Genomic DNA, 19,172 nt, shown 5'->3' with positions numbered 1-19,172 from the left:
AATACAACGGCGCAGCTGTGACATTTTGAATGTTCTATTCATGAGAATTATGTTTGCTGACGGATTAAGTTTTCAGCGAGCTCCAATGACTTTGCCTGTACATCATATTTCCGTGGCAATTAATGCTCAAACTCCTTTATGCAGCATTACAGATTAATACTGAACATTATTGATCACAGCATGATGTGAAAAAAACGGCGTGGGTTTCTATTATATGCTGCATGCATCGACATTTATGATTGGTATTCCAGTTAATAGGTAAATTGAAATATCATAATTTTGACTTGACAGCTTGTCATGTTATAGCGTGTTGGTTATTATATTTAGCTCACCGGAACCAGGAACCTGCAAACTGCTTACTGCACAGATAACACTGAACCTGCACAGTGAAGCCTGCAAATTGCAAAGTTCAGTGCGATATCAATATTGATATGCCATTCATGATATTGACATACCTACCTAAGTCTTCCAGTTATCCATCATGCAAGATGCCTCTGTGCCACCTTAGAGCCATTTCAGATTCACCCAATAGCATGTCCAGTCTCCAGAGGGCTGTTCACGGGCCGTCTCCAAGCTCCGCCCACTGCGTCCGTACGTCAGCCTTCCGTCACCGCACACAGCGACCGCTGTGGCCGGTAGGGACCGGCCACAGCGGACAGTCCACCGCATGCAGCCGTGACGTCAGAACCGCCTACCCATCCCCTACCCCCACGCCTGCTGGACACACCGCACACACCCCTCAGTAGAAAGGCTATGTATGTACAAGCTCGTATCTCAGGTGTTTCCTAACCATGTTCACACTTTGTTTGGAAGCTTTGCAGTGGACGTTCAGGGAGAAAAATAGAGGGCATGTATTTTGAGACTACAGCACAAGTTGTGGCAATTAAAAAAAAAATCAAATTCTTACAGGCTGTATATTAGCAGTGTGCTGACGGCTGCTAAGACAGTGGGTCTAAGTCAACTGATTTGTGGATCTTAGCTTGATAAAAGCTGTTTCCTGAATTCTCCTACTAGTGATTTGTAATGGCATTAACACTAAGTAAACAGCAGCAAAAGTGGGGTTATGCATGACTTCAGTTATAGTTGAATAGGGTCTAAGTCATAAAATGTGTGCAAAAAAAATGTGATCAATATTTATTTAGCTTGAAATATTTTTAAGGTTGGATCATTTTCCATAGTATTTCTTTGCAATTGAAGCTGTTTAATTCTTCTTACTAGTGCTGTCATCACTGGCGAATCCAGTTGTTTGCAAAGTGAGGGGCCAACCGCCAAAGGTGGCCAAAAGGTCAGGTATCTGAAGATTGTCAACAACAAAATTTCCCACTTTTGAGATACTTTAGCTAAGTGGGGATCAGAAATGAGGTTTTATTAGCTTATCTTGCATGCATGTCATCATTTTTGTGAATTGTCCAAAGGAGATTTTAAACGAGAATTTGATTTGAAAAGGGGGTGGGGCCAAATCATGTTTTGGCCGCCCCTAGTCTTGACTTTGGCCCAGTTTGGCCCAGTTGCCCCTGCCCCCCCCCCCCCCCCGCCCATTGGATCCACCAGTGGATGCCACAATATTACTCATTTTGGCTCTTTGAGGGTGTTCTAATCTGTAATCTGGGGACAAGGTTAGTGAACTGATAGATCAGCTGAACAATTGACTTCAATGGCGTGCCAGATTTGAATTGCAGACTGCACTGCAATAGTGCAGATTGTCTAAGATAAGCATCCAGCTGCTCCAGCCCAGCTCCTAGCAATTCCAGAGAAACCAGGCTCAATTCTCAAATGATCCTGATGTAGTCTAGTGGAGTACATTTACCCTCCACAGACACTGTGGATTGGAACACATGGCTGACACTGGTGACCTGTGTGGTGCACTGGTCTGACAGACCCCCCCCCTCCTCCCCCCAGAATGACACCATGGACACACACGTGACACAAGTGGCCCATGTTCTGGGCTGATTGATCCATATCCCTCCCCCCCAGACACAATGAAGCACACAGGCGACCTGTGTTCTGGTCTGACAAAACTCCTCCCCTCCCCCAGACACCATGGAACACACGGGCGATCCCTGTACCGGTCTGATGGAACTCGATGACATCGAGGACCTGATTGGTGACGGCGAACGACCCCGCCGGGTGCGCACTGGTCCGGTAGTGCGCGCCCGTCGTAAGAAGACCGAGACCGCCGCTGCCGAGCCGCTGCCCGACCCGCCTGTGTGTGACAGTGTGGTGCCGGGGACTCAGCGGGTGCATGTGCGCACCTGGGGCTGCACCCACAACAGCTCTGACAGCGAGTACATGGCCGGACAGCTGGCTGCGTATGGATACATCGTCACAGGTGAGGTAGCTGGGGAGGTCGTCTATCTGGTAGCTGCCAGCTGGGCGGTGTGATCGAAACATGCCCAACGGTCTTGTGGCAACCTGTAAGTTTTTATTGTCATTGATTTTTTGATTCATTTGTTCAATCGCTCATTCTTACATCAATTTAGATACATTTAGGAAATTATGAAGTGATACTCCCAGCTCGAACTTCATGCACATACATTTCCCACTGTGAAGTACTGTGCCATGATATTCCAGATTAATCGAACTAATATGCTCCAGTATGGGTATGTATTTGCCATGCTGAGCCAGAAGACATATGATCGGCACTTAAATGGATTGTCTTTTTACGTTTTTGTTCCAGATGATGCCGATTCTGCGGACCTGTGGCTCTTAAATAGCTGCACCGTCAAATCTCCAGCGGAGAGCCATTTTAGAAATGAGGTAAACGCAATAGCAATCTATTACCCATTCTTTGATCAAATTTGTTGCGAACCATTTTGCTAAATTAAATCATTTCTTCCGGCGGTAGAGTTGATCTATTCTTGGTAAGTTGTCTGAGGTGAACATTTCAATCTGAGCTTTTTGGGAGCTTATTGACTGATTTTTTTTCGAGATTCCGCTATTCTGATCAATGCGCCCAACAAAGGTTGGCGTAAAATGTCAGCCATATTTGGTATATTGCTCAAGTTGGCGTTTCATGTTATTGGGATATTTTGCTCCTTTCTTGACTCGCCCCAAATGAAGAAGTCTAGAAATTCATTTTGATTGGCTTTAAATGTTATATATTGGGTCGATATGTTCAGTATTTGTGAAAAGTACCGATGGCAAATCCTAGCTCGTAAGTCCGGTGTTGGTGCGAGGTATATATTGAACGCTTTGACCCCGATCACGGTGCTTGTCTCAGATGTCGGTAGCAACATGATTGATCATAATTATGTTTGTTGCCTGTATCTCACCCAGCATGTAAGCCCATTGGCAATTAGTGTAGTGTTATGCAGCTACTGCCTACTTCACCCTTGCATACCCCATGAGCAAAGAATGATCTCACCATCGACGTGCCTCTAAAATCCCCACAATCAACCACCCCACCCCCTTCTGTATCATAGGTGGAGCGCGGCCGTCGGGCCGGTAAGCACGTAGTGGTGGCCGGCTGTGTGCCTCAGGGCGCTCCTCGCTCCGACTACCTGCAGGGGCTCAGCGTCATCGGCGTGCAGCAGATCGACAGAGTCGTAGAGGTGGTCGAGGAGACGCTCAAAGGTGGGGACGATGGGGGATGGGGACGGGTGGGGGATTTGGGGGATCGGGATGGCGACTGTCTGGTTACTGGGGAGACGGGCCGTGGTAGAGAGATACATTATTATTCCTTATTGTGAATGTTATGCTTCTCGTATTTGCCATTTGCGGCATCCCACGAGGGAAAATTGTTTGCTGTTAAATGTCAATCGTGTCACACGATACGGCTGTATCGGTACCTCCTTCCCTCTGGTTCGTCGTCCAAGTAGTTTCGTTAACCTTCGGGCTCTTTCAGGGCACGCAGTATACAGTCGTGTCGTTACTCCCTTTCTTTCAGGTCACACAGTACGTCTGTACGGTCAGAAGAAGGACGCCGGTAAGAAGCTGGGAGGCGCGCCGCTCCTGCTGCCCAAGATCAGGAAGAACCCGCTGATTGAGATCATTCCGATCAACACTGGATGTCTGAACCAGTGCACCTACTGTAAGACCAAGCACGCAAGAGGAGAGCTGGGAAGCTATCCTATCGGTAAGCCATTGGAAGGTGGTTGGGAAGGAAGAATCACATTTGCACCTCTTATGCTAAGCGCTTGGATCTACATTGAATGGACCGTCTGCCTGTTTTCTTTCTTGAGCTACAAAAATCGGAGGTTCTGTTTGTTGCTGCTGTTCAGCTCGGTGCTTGGTGATGAGCAATTTGTGAAGATTGTGGCAATTCCAGGGCATTTAGCTCGCTTGACGTTCCCCGAGCAGCTAATTTATAATCACCCCCCTTTTACAGAGGAGATCGTGTCCCGCGCGTCGGCCGCCTTCTCCGAGGGCGTGTGCGAGGTATGGCTCACCTCTGAGGACACGGGCGCCTACGGTATCGACCTGGGCGTGACGCTGCCGCAGCTACTCTGGAGGCTGGTCGAGGTGGTCCCCGAGGGCGGCATGCTCAGGGTCGGCATGACCAACCCGCCCTACATCCTCGACCACCTGGAGGTGAGAGACCGGGCCACCGGGGTAGCTCTACAGATATGTTTCAACAACATATTTTCAGTACCTTAACATAATTTTATTGTCAATGACGTCCTAAGTGTCCGATTTTTTCACGTCAAAATCAGTCTACAAAAGTTTGATGCTCCTATATTTGCTTCTGCCATGATGTTTTGAATCAAGTAACTGAATCCCCTACCTCATTTAAGATAATTTACTAATCTTTACCAGCGGAAAGCCTAATAGTGTCTGTTGGTTTTTTCCCTGGCCCCGATGGTGCTTCTTCCAAACGAGTTTTCAGCGCGTTACCCCATGGCATTGTGACACCCACTATCCCCTACCCCTTTTCTGTCCGCCACGCTCAGGAAATCAGTCGAGTACTGCGCCACCCGCGGGTCTACTCCTTCCTACACGTGCCGGTCCAGTCCGGCAGCGACTCCGTCCTAGAGGACATGAAACGAGAGTACTTCGTCAAGGACTTCCGCCGCGTGGTCGACTTCCTCAAGGAGAGGTAGGCAAGATGGATCGATGCTAGCCTTCATTATTTGTGTAAGATTTATACGGCATTACACGGGCTGATGTGTACACATTTTATTAGTGTTCATTTAATTGAGCTCTTTTGATGATGCTTCTAGTTCATTGTTTATAGGAAGGATGGATAGGTACAGTTGAGCGAAATGTTTTTATATAGCTGTGTCTCAACTTCTTTAACATTATTAATGTTCGTTTCTATTAACCTTTTTATATTTCGCTTGTGATCAGAGAACCTCAATCAGACGATGGGCTCCTTTAGTTTATTACGTCTGTTCCCGACACATTCATTACTTTTTCAGAGTTCCTGACGTGACCATCTGCACAGACATAATCTGCGGCTTCCCCACGGAGACTGAGAAGGACTTTGAGCGCACGCTGGAGCTCTGCGCCGAGTACAAGTTCCCCAGCCTGTTCATCAATCAGTTCTACCCACGGCCCGGCACACCGGCCGCCAAGATGCAGCGGGTGCCCACACAGGAGGTATGTAACTAAGAGTAGGTGGGGGGGGGGGGAGCGGGATTGGATGTCTCACAACTGTCTCATGACGTCAGTTGCTGACGTCATGAGGGATAAACAAAAACATTGTTCCATTTGTGATCGGATAATGACGAAATTCGTCTATTATCTGGAATGTGGATGCATTCATTTTGGTAGGTTGTTTGATATCACGAACAGAATATCTCCAGTTTCTTTTTTTTTCAAAGCGTTCATACCTGACATTTTATCGTATGCGTATTTATTGGTAGCTTTATCATTCCTTTTCCAGACCCCCAGACCCTCTATAACAGACCCTCACTTCCCCTACTCTCCCCCCAGGTGAAGCGTCGGACCCGCGCGCTGACGGAACTCTTCCACTCGTACCGGCCGTACGACCACCTGGTGGGGAGACGACAGAGGGTACTGGTCACCGAGATATCGCACGACAGACAGTACTTTGTCGGACACAACAAGGCCTACCAGCAGGTCAGTGGGTAGTGGACGATTAGGGGGGAGGGAGGGAGGAGGGGGTGGCTAATGTGTGTCGTCGGTGTTGATCATGTTGACGAAGGCTATCAAAGATTAGCCGTACTGTGAGGGAAATACGTTATTCCACTTTTGGACTGAGCTGTTTTGTCCTAACTGAATAACTTCAACAGCTATGTGGTATGCAATGACACTGCCATCCATTGGTATCATTAATGAGTCACTTGTTTTCATGTCATTGCCTAGGCTGGTATAATTATGGAGGTGGCGGAAAGCTTTGCTTATCCTTTCTTCCACATCATTCATCAGCTCTCCATCCATCCAGCGTGGCTATACCCTCGTCCTTGAAGCACGTCTCACCTCCCTCCACCCCCGCCTTCCACAGGTGCTGGTGCCGATGGATGCCGACTTCATGGGGCAGTTGGTGACAGTCGAGATCGTCTCCGCCTCAAAGTTCTCCATGATCTCTCGAGTGGTGGGCTCGGAGGGTACTGCGGTGCGCGCCCCGGCGCCGGCTCAACTGGTGAGCTCTGGTCGGTCCCTGCCCCTGCCCCTGGTGGCGACCTTTGTGGCGGCGGTGGCGTACCTGGTGCTGAGGTTGATAAGTGTGTGGTAGGAGCGGTCTCGGCGGGAGGGTGGGGCGGTGTTGATGTGTCATTCGCTTCATCGGAGTATAAGTCAGAACATGAACGGCATTCTGAGTAAGTGTTAGAAGTGATTTGTGAGAGGGAATGTGATGTGTGTTTGCGGTGTGATTTGCTTGAATGGCCTCAAAAAGTGTTGTAAATTAGTAGTTGTTTGTCGAAGATGCCGGAATTGAGCGACGGTCTTCTTCGAGAATGCTGTTCTCACTGTGCACTTTGCTTGAATGCTTGAGTGGCTTGAGTGCACTTTCGTATCGTTGTGGTATGTAAGTCCAGTTGTATTGTGAAATGAGGCTTGTGGTTTATAAACTCGTGACACACTGACACATGACACTTCTTTGACAGATTTTGTGGTTGATAGTTGAATTATAATTGCATTTTCAATACTGAATTCACTAAACTACATGCTGCAGTTTCCTCTTACAGTTCACGCGTGAAGCTGCTGCTTGCCACACAGAACCTGTCTGAAATTCTTTGATATATGGCTTCAGAACTTATCGTTCTGTAAGTAAAATCGGATATTGTCAGACAGATCATAGCGTATTGCACATTGACGGTCACCGTTGCACGGTGTTGCCGAATACCAGATTAGCGCGAATTTAATCAAAAACCCGACTTTCAATAACCTGTTATTTATACCTATCAATGGGTAGGAAATTGTCCAAAGTTATCGGATAGAACCTTATTTTTAAGCCGCTTTATCATTTGAGGACTTATATCCCTGCCGAAAGTAGACCCACGCTCCGGTTCCTGAAATCGGGCTATGGTACTGAGAAATATGTCCAGTTTTCAATGTAAATTTTACGGAAGCTTCGAGAAGATATATGAGAAAATAGCATATCACCGGATAGCACAATTCATGATGAAGCTGTTTCTGCTATCATGGTAGCTTTTCAATGAATGGTTTCTGAGTTTAATGAGTTAGAACAGGAGCCTTGCATGTGTATCGTTCTCACGATAGTATTTCATAAAGAAGTTGGAAAATGTCAAAATGGATAAAAATGGATATGACGAATAGGGCATGGCTGAACTCTCCGCACATTTCTGAACATAAGCGAGCAAGTTTCAGCTGCCACTTTTTGCCTATTTGCCGTCAATTCAGCTTTGAACATGTCTAGTCGGCCGCCCGGCGTGACCTGACCAAGGTCGGGGGCGGCGCGGCCGAACAGGCTCCAGCCTAATTATCTATCTCAAGCACACGGAATCGTGATTTCATGCACTCCTTGCAAGGTCCGATGCTTCACTTTTGCATTATTGACCTTACGTGACGTCATTTATGACGTCACTAGGGTAATAAGAGTTTTTCGTCAATAACTCCCGATCAAATTGAGCTAGCGAGTCGGGAAAGCCACCAATGGACTCAGGAAGACCTGCCGAATCGAATGATATGCAACATGACCTCCTTCGACCAACTTCGTGATCTGGGGGGCTCTAACCTGACCTTGACCCGAGGTCAACACCTTAAGTTGACTTCAGCCGAACAAAAAGTATACCATTCGACGCACCTGAGCGAGGCGAACACGATGATGCCAAAATTGCGGCTCTGCGGCATTTTTTCGCGAAGTTATTAATAAAAAACGAATCCGTGCCTTGGGCCACTTGATCTGACCTCAGAGGTCACAGGTTAACCAGAGACCTTAAAATTGGATACCAGTTGCTGCGTCTCGTAACGGCACACACGCTCGTTTTTTTCCCGCGAGGCTCTAGTTTCATCAGGGGCAAAACAGCGGCGGGGGTCGTACCCCCCCCCCCCTCCCCTCCTTCGGCCGGCGCGTATTTTGAAAACCAATAGGTCCGGCGAGGGGTAAATGTCAGTTTTGAAACCAGAGAACCATTTTCAGTGAATCCGAGCGGCGCTGGGATTAAATTCGCGCTAAACTGGTCTTCGGCCACACTGTGCGTTGACGCAGCTCGCTTGGGCGCGAGCTCGGCACCATTAGTATAGTATCGACATGAAGAGAACGGTAGAAGTACACATCACATCACACAGGTCAAATTCTACCTCGAGACGCCAGCGCGTGTCAGAACTCAGAAGTGATTGTCTTCTGCTATTGCCGGATGATTATGATCATATTTCCAAGCTCAGTAGATATTCTCGGACTATTATTTGCTCGTAGTGGTGATTGGGTGATCACCTTACACGCCTACCGCCATGATTTGGTTGGGATCCGGCTGACGGATTGACTACGTGCCCGTCGGTCTTGCGGCACATCCATCCTGCTCTTCCCCTGCCCGTTCTTGGTTTCCCTCCCTCTGGAGGCCCCCGTCTGTCCCTTCCTGTCGTCTCTCCCCCGACCCACCGTCGCTGGCACCGACTGCTGCCTCCTCCCTCCTCCTTTCGGGGTCTGTTTGGTCGCCTGCCGGCCCCGCTCGCGGCTCGGTGGTGTGGTGCTCTTCTTAGGAGGGGTTCTGGTGGGCTGCCGACCTCCGGGAGGGGTACGGGTGGATTGAATCTTCCCCGGCAATGCCCGCTTGGCTGGAGTTTTGGTTGTCGGTGGTGTACGCGACTGTTGACCTCTCGTAGGGGTCTTCCCTTGTCGTGTGCCGGGCGTGGTTTTATTTTGCCGTGACCCCGGAGGAGTCTTGTTCTGTCTCCCTGGTGGAGTTCTATTCTGGCGTCCCTGTGGAGGGGTCCTCTTCCCCCTGCTGTCGGTTCCTCCTGGTTTCCTGTCCCGTGCCGCGGGCGGGGTCCGTCCGGTGGATCCCTGCTGGGTCCCGGGCGGGGTCCTGCGGCGCGGACCCAGGTCAGAGTGGGAACGCCGCGGTGCCGGCGGCGGCTGTGGGGTCGGAGCTAGCTGGTCGGTCAGTGACCCACGCCGCCGGGAGTGGAGCTCCGTCTGGATACGACCGCCGCGCGATCGGCCCGCGCGGCTGCCCGTGGTGCCCGGAGGGGTAGTGGTCGAACCGCGGCTAGCCGGACCGGGCGGGGTAGTGGTCGACGTCCGGCCGGCCCTCGCCAGTCCTGGAAACAAACAGTGGGCGCCGAGCGGTCAGGTGGGCATCAGTCGAGGAGTATTTCACTTGTTCATTTAGGTACGATCGAGTCAACGACTCAAACTCAGACTCAGACATTTATTGAAGTGTTCCACTTGGGGTACCTCTCGTCATAAAGTATAAAAATGGGGCTGGTCGTTCGCAGTGGTCGAACCAACGAGGGCCGCGGCCGACCTGGAGGCCAACTTCTCCAATCTGGAAGCCTAGGACCAGCGCAGCTTTATCGATTACCCTCTGACTTAGGTTATTGTCTTCGGCGATTTTAATTATGAGTTTCTTTAAGCCGCACAATAACCCGGAAAGGCGTGCTCTAACCGACTTTTTGTCTTCGCATTCGTTGACACAGTCCGCTAGGTCTCCGACATTTGTATCAGGTTCTTTATTAGACGTTTTTATAACTGTCGCGATGTCGTAAGGAAGTGTACTGCGGTGTTTTGCCATTTTAGCAAAACACCGCAGCTTTTTTCAGGTGGCACAGTGTACAGTGATTTCCCGCAGGACCCGTCTTGGCAGCCGCGGAGAAACGAGAGTTCACGACTACCTCCATTCTGATGTGGTTCTTGCTAGACCTAATTTGGGTCCTTTGTATTTGTCCCGACAGTGGCGGGGTAACTAGCTAGTAGCTACCTATCTCATGATATCGTTCCTCTCATCACACTGCTCGCAACCCGTCACTCCCCCGGGGACTCCCCATTCCGGAGGCCGCTCACCAAGCGATTCCCCCCTCTCCTCTGACTCCGTCAAAGACTGTCACCCTGCTGATTCCTCCCCTCCCCAATAGAGAAGGCCGTGTCTCACCGTGCGGGTTCCTGCAGTTGGCCTTACAGTCCTCCATCAGGTGTTGTCGGAAGCCATCCTCGTACGGCGCCGTGTTCTGGTGGCACAGCGGACAGTGGTTGCCCGCCGGACCCGTCTTGGCCGCTGCGGAAGGAGAACACGACGTGGTGTCATATTATTACGACAATATATGTAAGTACGACAATAAATACGGCAATGTAATGTCGCTCTGACAGCACGGGCTGCGCAAAAAGGACATCCTGAGGCAGAAAATGGAAAATATGCGACGTATGTGATGAAAGTGGGAATGTGGATTGTAACACCCCTACACTTTATCAGCATTTTGCTTTCTCAATCGTTTGCGATATGTTGAATTACAGAGCTGTGCGTCATTTGCCTAAAAAAGGGCACACCCTGCCAGGTACTAATAACGTTATATAAGTCGCCATAAATATAAAAATCCTCGAGGAATGTTTGATTGGAGCTGAGATACAGCTTTGTGTTGGTCATTCTTTACGGTCGGACCCATTATTATCCGGGCTATTCACGATGCTCTGAGCCATTGTCAAGGATCATTGATAGTTCAGTTATTGCTTGCAGGCGGCTTTATAGATATTCGAAATCGGATGTTATTCGCAATCATTTTACGGAAAAGCATTGCCATCAGCCCCATCATCGCATGCCTCGTCCATTCAGCTAATACAGACACGGTCTTCTTTATCAAGTGAACGTATTACATCAGCCTGTCTAAAGGCTGAAACAGACTCTTTCCGCAGTCAGGAAATCGCATGCGAGAGCCTATTCAAATACATGGAAGCACGCTCGCATCAATCGCACGCACCTCCCGGATGCGATTGATGCGGGAAGAATTATCATGTATTTGAATAGGCTCTCGCATGCGATTTCCTGACTGCGGAAAGAGTCTGTTTCAGCCTTAACACTTGTCCAAGTGCTGCACAAGGGCGTCTGTTTGTAATAAGTATAGAAATGCACTGACGTGGGTGTGCTTACGTCATGCATTTTCAATAGAATGTGTCTACTGTCTGCCCACCTACGCCCGATGTGAGCAGGAGCGCACACGGCAGTCCTAACGGTGATAGGTGTAGTCAAAATGAGGCTAACATGGCGAGGGTTAATGTCTTCACCGGGGCCGGGGATGTCCCGTTGCTGTCTGGGGCGTTCACTGAGGGCACATACCAGGAATTTTTATCGCGTATCCCCTTCAGTTTGTGAGAGTGTTCATTCATGCAGTTGGCCAATCCCTACTTGAGTATGCACAGTTATATCCTAGGTGAGGGTGTGGATACTTATCCCTACAAGTATGACGAACAATTGCACACTTATCGTAAAGGCCAGATTCGCATTGACTGGTGTCTACTCATATAACTAGCTGCGGAAGTCAGCAATGCCGCTGAATCGTGGCACTATCCTGTGACGAAGCTGGCATGACCAGACATCTTCCGCGTCTGATTCTGAGCTCAACCATGGCCAATGGCCTCATATTGTGAAATCCAACTTGATGATTAGGCATTACGGGAAATTTATAGCACTTTGGATGACTTCATTCAGGTATCAGGTCATTTCAGGTCGAGACCAAAACACCGAGGAAAAAATGGTTCATTTCGTCGATCGTAATTAACTCATTTCATCTCGAAACGCATGTCAGTTAGTTATTTTGATTCATTCCTGTCCTGAAAGTTCCTCATTAGGCGTCGAAAGTAGGTACCTATCCAAACCAGATCTGGAATAGCCTCAGGTGGAAGATTCCGTTGATACCACTTTGTTTAACGATGTGGTCAGGGCCGCCGTTAGCGTTCAGTCGTCCCTGTAAGCTCCCTGACGAGCCAGTGGCTCCGCTCGGCGGACGGATGGCGTGGGATCTTCTCGGCGGTTCCGCGAGACGCTCCCGATCTGCGCGCTCGTGGGCGGCTCTTCTCCGGCGCTCCGAGAGGCCGTCGGCGCCGACGGCAGACGGTCCGTCGCCGCCGTCGGGACAGCACCGATGGACGTCCTGTCTGGTGAGTGCCGCGCTCTGACGCACGAGCTGCTCCGCTGTCAGGAGCGGTTCGGCGCCGACAACACCTCCCGACCGGTGTGTGCGCTCAGAGAGACAGATACCGGCGCTGCAGACACGGCCTCCGTGCACCGCACGTTCCTGGCCGTGATCGGCGTCACGGTCACCCTGGCGATCGTGCTGAACCTGATGGTGATTCTCACCATTGGACTGAACCGGGAGCTGCACACGCTGGTCAACTATCTCACCTCGCTACTCTGCTTCAACCAACTGGTGTGGACCATCTTCCCCGTCATGGAGATCAAGATGGACGGGTTTCTGATCGAAGGTCTGTGCGCGCTTCGGCATTATGTTCTGCAGACGACCACTTCGGCTAACTTTGGTTTGATTGTTACCATAACCCTGCTCCGATATCTGATGGTCGTTCGAAATCATAGCTATCCGCCGAACGCACAAAACATGGCGCTGTTTACCATCATCGCCATCTTGCCGTGTGTTTGTCGCGTACTGCTGTTCGATCAGGCCGACAATGGTTTGTGTGGTCATTTTATCGCCGAGACACCGGACGGCTACATAATTAACACCATACCAGAGCGAAAGAGGCAGCTACGGACTTTTATCATTCTGATCACCGAGCACATCATTGGTCTGGGAGCGATAGCGTTCTGCTATGCCAGGATTCTCGTCAAGACGTTTGCCAGCGGCAAGCGTATGATTATTCACGCTAACGAGAAACTCGAGTCGGGTCATCCAAGTCAGCCGACTCCCATGGAGTTGGCGGCTCGAGTTCGCGTCGCCGAGGCATCATCTGCGGCTGCGGAGTCTCGCGCTGAGAACGGTCAGTTACCGGAGCCCAGTCCGACTTCTCACCGGGCTCCACCGTCCAGAGACGACTCAAAAACGTCTCCTTCGGCCCCTCTCCGGCCCGAGCCGGGCCTCTCCGCCGGTGTCGTGCTCTCTGTGGAGGAGCTACGTCCGCCGCCCTCCGCCTCCTCACCATCACCAGCGCCCAGCTCGCATGGTCAGTCAGGCACCTCTCAAAGAAGGGCTGGCCCGCGGCGCGGCGCACGGACGGACGTGGTGGCCACAATGGCCATGGTGGCCTTCCTGGTGACCTTCGTCGTGTCGTTCACGCCGTACGTGGCGCTGATCTACTACGAGAAGGAGCGTGGTCAGCAGTGCCTGATGATGCCGGACACGAGGATGTACCTGATGATGGTGGTAATTGTCAGCGGTGGCATCACGGCCGTGTTTAACCCGCTCGTCTGTGTCGTGTTCAGTCGAGACTTCAGGAAGAGTTTCCGACATCTGCGTAGGAAATTGGTGGGCTGGAAATCGTAGGAACTCGAACCGTGGGACTATTTGCGGACGATGTCGCGGTGTTTTGGCATTGAACGTCTGTGTGCTGTGCATTTAATACAGGTGTTATGTGTATACTACATTTGTGTTTATGTAAATTTAGACGTTTAATGGAGGAGACGATGGCCAAGAACATAGGGAGGGAGAGACACTGGTGGATCCAAGGGGGACATTTTGGATATTTGAGCCTCCCGCCACGTCCAAAATTGGCGCACACACTTGATCCGGAAGCAGTTGCTGGACCACTCCTGTAGGATAGAAACAGGCGTGGTCCTTAGCAAACATTACTCAGTCGCTGAAACGGTCACCCCAATAACTCCCAATTGAATTGGGTTAGAAACTTGGGAAAGCCAACAATTGGCTCAGAAAGCCTTGTCGAATCGAATGATATGCACTGCGGTATGACCTCATTCAACCAACGTCTAAATCTGAGCGGCATCGACCTGACCTTGACCTGATGTCAACACCTAACATCATATCATTTTTAAACAAAAGAATATTATTTGACGTGGTTGAACGTTGAGCATGGTAAACACGATCGATTGTAAACGATGACCGCAAAAAGGGGCTTCATGATAACTTTTTGGCGAAACTATTTACAAAAAACGGGACCCCCGCCGTGGGAGCCTTGACCTGACCTGAGGAGGTTACCGCTGTTCTTCACCGCCGCTGTTTGATTATTACATGGAGCTCATGCAATTAACGACAGAACACAGGTACTGATTAATGTTACATTCCGTGTTAGAAGGCATTTATGTTTTTCGGGTAGTCATCTCTGGTGCGCCACCCACACGCTAGGTGACCGACCAAGTAAAGGCTGCAAAAAGATATATCCAACATTATTATCATTCCGGAGACGACGATACGCGTCCCAGCCCACGCATGACAAGACATTCCTCAAATCCTCTGCGCCACCGATTATTGGCAATTTATGGAGTCAGAGCCCGATTGTCGTGTAAGCTGGTGGTGCCCCGGGCTATGTGACGTATATTTAGAAACATTAGCCGTACACACACATACTAACGTATGTATAGTCGACTACAGAATGATGTTCCACTCCTCAGAAGCTATCAGTTGACCGGAGCGCTAAGTTGTGCCGTTTATCACGCAATTAAGCGTGTCGATTGTGAGCATTGGGACAAAGCTATAATTTGTTAACTCAGCCCGTGTGATGCGGCACAGCCTACCACTCCAGGCAAATAATTGCCTGTGAAAAGTGGAACATCATTCTGTGGTCGACTATACCACCGTTAGCTGATGGCGCGGGATCGCGCGCGTCATGGAATCTACCAAACATGATTGGGCAACACAAAACTTATATTGACTGGTATGCAATGGTGGAGTGCAGGCTTCAGGGAGCATATTAAAAAAAAAAATGTTACAACTCACAATATAACTATGTATTACCGCTCTAAGTCATATGTCTGAGTCTGTTTCAAAGGTCAATCGTCGGTACTTGGATAAGACAGCGGATTGACCTGGTGCTTATCTCTCAGCTAGAGCAGGAAGAGGATGCGATTCAGTCAGCGGTAGCTAATCACGGCTAGGTACTTGATGTGATTGGGTTAGGAACACGCGGAGCGGGTGTGGTCGTCGGCTCGAGTCCCCGCTTGTCTGGGCGACCGGAGTTACAGGGGAGTTTGGATATTGGGTCATTGCGGTAATACGGTCGAGGTCGGGGCCCATACAGAGAACTGCAGGTAATTTCGGACCCCATACGGCGTCTGTTACGCACTATGGTCAGCTGGGGACCTGTCAATATTATCAAAACAGTGGTCAGGTCACTCAGGTCAGAGAGCGCTGACGCCATAGGAAGACATATCAAAGTAATCAGCCTTTCATACTGTAATGTTCTCAATATTTACTGTTCGAGAAAGTGTTATCGCCTTTCCTAATTTCTAAAGGTCTAGGTGGAGTTTATGGTTACCTCGATTGCTGTAAGGTGGCTTCCAGAAGTGAGCATGCTCTATTGTGGCATTGGCTACATGAATTATTATGGTTATTCAATTATATCAGACAATTGAATGGATTGCGTACTGCTTAAGTTTCGTAAGTATATTAGAAGTTAGAACGTGTATTCGGATAATATTACCTATTGCATGGGTACTGAAAATCAATCCGGCTAAGTAGTTTCAAAAAGCGGGTGCCCGTTGAAAATACCACAAAACGGAAATGTCATTTGTCAATACCATAATAGCTTGTTCGCTGTTACAATGTAAAAACAATGCAACCCATTACCCAACTCAACCTTTGTTTCGTTGAGCCGGCCGTGGAACACATAGCTACAATGTATTGTCTATTTTACCAATTGAATCGATCAGCGAAATGAAGCCAATGCCAGTGGGTGGGTAACATTAGTGGCTATAGATATAATGCTGTTGCGCATATGTATTTACAAGTATTGTAACGCTATAGGCATGATACTTATAAACTTTCTTCAGACGATATCTACACGGCTGATCGTGAAAATTACTGTCGGCGCTCCCTAAATACCCAATTAACTAGCTTCAGACGATGCGTGGAAATGTCAATGCTCATGTTCCTCACTTACCAATCGTTGATGTTTCTAGTCGCAGAATAATTGTACAATACCGTTCTCATGCTGGTATTCTACTAGAGGGAATTATCACAGACTGATGAACATTGTAAAAGCGTATTCTTGCGCATTCACTTGGCGGCCAACGGCCAATACAAAATCCTTTCCCCATTCAATAATGCAGGTAGTTAAAAATGGACGCCTGAACCAGAAATGGTCGTTAACTCATTGAATACTGAACAAAAATATTGCAGCTCTAAACATTTATCTGAGAACATAATAACATAGAAGATTCAAATGCAAGCGTGATATTGTCATAAAAACATAAAAAAAAAACTTTCTTCAATCATGACACGCCAGCAATCTACAGTCTATAACGTACCTAGCTAATTAGGATGGTGTCAAACACTTCTCATCGTCCCGAGTTAAACTTACGGATACATTGGTAGGACCGGACGTGGTAGTCGTAGTCGCCCTTCGGAATCGCCTCCTGACATCGTTTGCAGCACCGGTAGTTCTTGTGCTCCCTACAGTCACCTGGAAAGGGTTGGAGCGTTTTGACACATGACTCATATAACTTACAGAGTGGATGTTTGGTGCAACTAACAAAGTTGATGTTTGGCATAGCTCACTCATTGAGTTTATGCTCGGTTTAACCCTATTCCTGGCGGGCTCCGCCGGGACAAGAAACTGGCGGGGGGGGGCCGATTCGGCCCCCCTTCAGATCTCAAAAACTACACATCGCAGCGACAAACGGTAAACGGCATCGGATACGCACGGTCAAGATCTACAATTTTTACTAAGGTCATTTTCAGGTCAGGTCAAAGATGACGTCACAGGGGTCGAAAAAGTCAAAATGGCGGCGCTAGATATGGAGAGGGTTTTTCTCGAATAACTTTCGAATTAGTCAAGATAGGAACCAACTAAGGGCATCATCGTGATCCTCTCGTCAATCTGCATCGAATGATATATATGTTGACCTCGAAAGGTCAAGGTCAAAGGTTGACCTCAGGTCACGTGACCTCGAGGTCATCATGTATATCATTCGATGCGTCTTGACGAGCTGAACACAATGAGACCATCCACGCGTCTGTATCTTGTTCCTGTACGGAGTTATTGGCCAAAAACCTTTGGTGACCTTTGATGACGTCACATGACCTCACAGCTGCCCAACAGCAAAACAGACCTCAAGGTAGTGAAGGTTGATCGTATATGAAGTCATGTATGGTATATGGGGCCATTCCGACCCGTTTTAGTGGTAAAAACAGGGAGTTGGTTTTTCCCCCATTGACTTATAATGGGGAGGTCGCGAAACTGACCTGACCTTAGGTCACCGATATCAAAATTCCGAGATAAACAAATTGCACATACTGGTACCCTAACTAAATCCTGAAGAGAAGAAATTGATCGGTTAAAAACTCTAGCTCTGGCGTGATTGCAAACTTTTCTGAGGTAGGGTCACCAAACCGCCTCTGGTGACCTGACCTGAGGTCAGATCAACTCAAAATTTTCAGACATGTTGCGTAGAAGCCTTTTAGGAAAAGTCAGAAAATTTGAGCTTCCTAGCTCAACGCGTTTGGGAGAAATAACCAAAAAACCTCAGGGGGGCTCCTGAGGCCCCCCCCCCGCCAGGAATAGGGTTAAGTCACGGTCTTTGCGCTCACTTAACTCGCCGAGTTTGTGCTCAGTATCACTCACGGAGCTTGTGTTCGGTTTGTAACTCACGGAGTTTGTGCTCGGTGTACTCGGACACCTCCACGGCCTGTTTGCAATCCTTGCAGCGGGTGAGCAGCGGACAGCTCTTCCAGAAGTGGTATTCCATGCCCTCCTCCGTCTCGAATCGGTCGTCGGTGGCACCGCAAAACACGCACGTGCTGAGGAGAACGAGACGTTGGCGGGTCGTGAACGTGGTCGTGACTTGGTCGTGACACAGATCAGCAACGGAACGGCGGACCCTGCTTTTATTTGCCATGACCTTGCTAATTCGAGTCTGTTGCTATGTTTGGGACCATTTTGAATGTCCTAGATATGGCGGCACACACCATTCCTCAACTACGAATGTTGTTTTTATAACTTTTCTGCAGATCTATGTTCAAGATCTCATTAACGCCTAACTAATTACCGATATTTTGATATTATTACGTGCAAAGTCTGACTGGAAATGATGAAGCTTTAGACGCTATGAACATGACACTTTGACGTTCCAGGTACCTAATATCACTGCAACAAATATCATTCAGGGCAAATGGGATTACGGTTGGTGAATTTTCGTAGTAGAATAGTCAGGTTTCATATAACCCCAAACTATTTTCCTTGTATATAACGTAGCAGATGTCAATGTGATTTGTTTAATTTATATCATCTACCAGAAGACTGCCTTTGTTAGATAGCAGTATCAAATTCACTTTGTATTAAAGCTTTAATGAGATCCGTACTCACGAATGTAAAGCAAGTGCAAGAAGGTATAACTCACAAGTAGCTTTAGCGCAAAATTACTCATTATCAGTGAACGACATAAGTTGGTTTACTGCGCTGTTTTATAAGAAACGTTTACCAGTAACTACCACAGTTAACATTCTATTTGCCAATCCAATATCCATTCTCATCATTGCTGAGGGTTTTGACACGTATCTGACCTCATCTGTTCTGAATTGCTGACGATCTCTGTGGTGAAAAATGCTATCACTATATGGTCTCTGGAACTGAACCGGTTGTGGATGTCATATTTTATCCTCCCACTGTCCCAAACTCCACAGTTCTCATCCCTCCCCCCCCGTGGGATCCTGTATCACTGGGTTCCTTCTTCCCAGTCCCACCTATTGTATCC

At 48.7% G+C, this 19,172-nt stretch overlaps 2 protein-coding genes across 8 annotated transcripts in view; one reads left to right on the top strand and one right to left on the bottom strand.

Annotated features, from left to right (window-relative positions):
• Window positions 1-5: 5 nt before the first annotated feature.
• Window positions 6-6,985, top strand: LOC122367841 (threonylcarbamoyladenosine tRNA methylthiotransferase-like). Of its 4 annotated transcripts, none has more exons than XM_043341284.1 (10): window positions 6-258; window positions 2,036-2,329; window positions 2,678-2,757; window positions 3,423-3,573; window positions 3,887-4,075; window positions 4,328-4,530; window positions 4,890-5,035; window positions 5,358-5,538; window positions 5,875-6,021; window positions 6,407-6,985. In XM_043341284.1, the coding sequence occupies exons 2-10, from the start codon at window positions 2,041-2,043 to the stop codon at window positions 6,635-6,637; spliced, it is 1,617 nt and encodes a 538-aa protein (XP_043197219.1). In that variant the 5' UTR covers window positions 6-258; window positions 2,036-2,040; the 3' UTR covers window positions 6,638-6,985. The 4 variants fall into 4 exon arrangements, with proteins under 4 accessions (XP_043197219.1, XP_043197222.1, XP_043197221.1 ...); XM_043341287.1 differs by having other exon boundaries at window positions 37-199; XM_043341286.1 differs by having other exon boundaries at window positions 207-407.
• Window positions 6,986-7,011: 26 nt separating this feature from the next.
• The window catches only part of LOC122367840 (centrosomal protein of 104 kDa-like), a 28,997-nt gene continuing 16,836 nt past the window's right edge, over window positions 7,012-19,172 (bottom strand). For 3 of the 4 annotated variants that reach the window (XM_043341280.1, XM_043341281.1, XM_043341283.1), the window contains 4 exons: window positions 18,071-18,219; window positions 16,781-16,882; window positions 10,458-10,580; window positions 8,697-9,627 (listed from right to left, as the gene is read on the bottom strand). In XM_043341280.1, coding sequence (XP_043197215.1) covers window positions 8,810-9,627; window positions 10,458-10,580; window positions 16,781-16,882; window positions 18,071-18,219 — 1,192 coding nt within the window. In that variant the 3' untranslated portion in view covers window positions 8,697-8,809. Of the gene's footprint in view, window positions 7,232-8,569; window positions 9,628-10,457; window positions 10,581-16,780; window positions 16,883-18,070; window positions 18,220-19,172 lie in introns of those variants that run through there. The other variant, XR_006254121.1, reaches the window with a different exon arrangement.

This window comes from Amphibalanus amphitrite, unplaced genomic scaffold, assembly GCF_019059575.1.
Source record: "Amphibalanus amphitrite isolate SeventyFive unplaced genomic scaffold, NRLGWU_Aamphi_draft 000900F_arrow, whole genome shotgun sequence".
Lineage (NCBI taxonomy): Eukaryota > Metazoa > Arthropoda > Thecostraca > Balanomorpha > Balanidae > Amphibalanus > Amphibalanus amphitrite.
The sequence above is the reverse complement of the archived record's forward strand: the minus strand, read 5'-3'. Positions and strand labels throughout refer to the sequence as shown.

What these genes read in the sequence shown, in the direction of transcription:
- LOC122367841 (XM_043341284.1), top strand. Translation starts at nt 2,041, where the DNA reads ATGGAACACACGGGCGATCCCTGTACCGGTCTGATGGAACTCGATGAC. An exon ending in AGAGCCATTTTAGAAATGAG is followed by an intron (nt 2,758 to 3,422) that starts GTAAACGCAATA and finishes TCTGTATCATAG; the next exon opens with GTGGAGCGCGGCCGTCGGGC. An exon ending in GCTGGGAAGCTATCCTATCG is followed by an intron (nt 4,076 to 4,327) that starts GTAAGCCATTGG and finishes CCCCTTTTACAG; the next exon opens with AGGAGATCGTGTCCCGCGCG.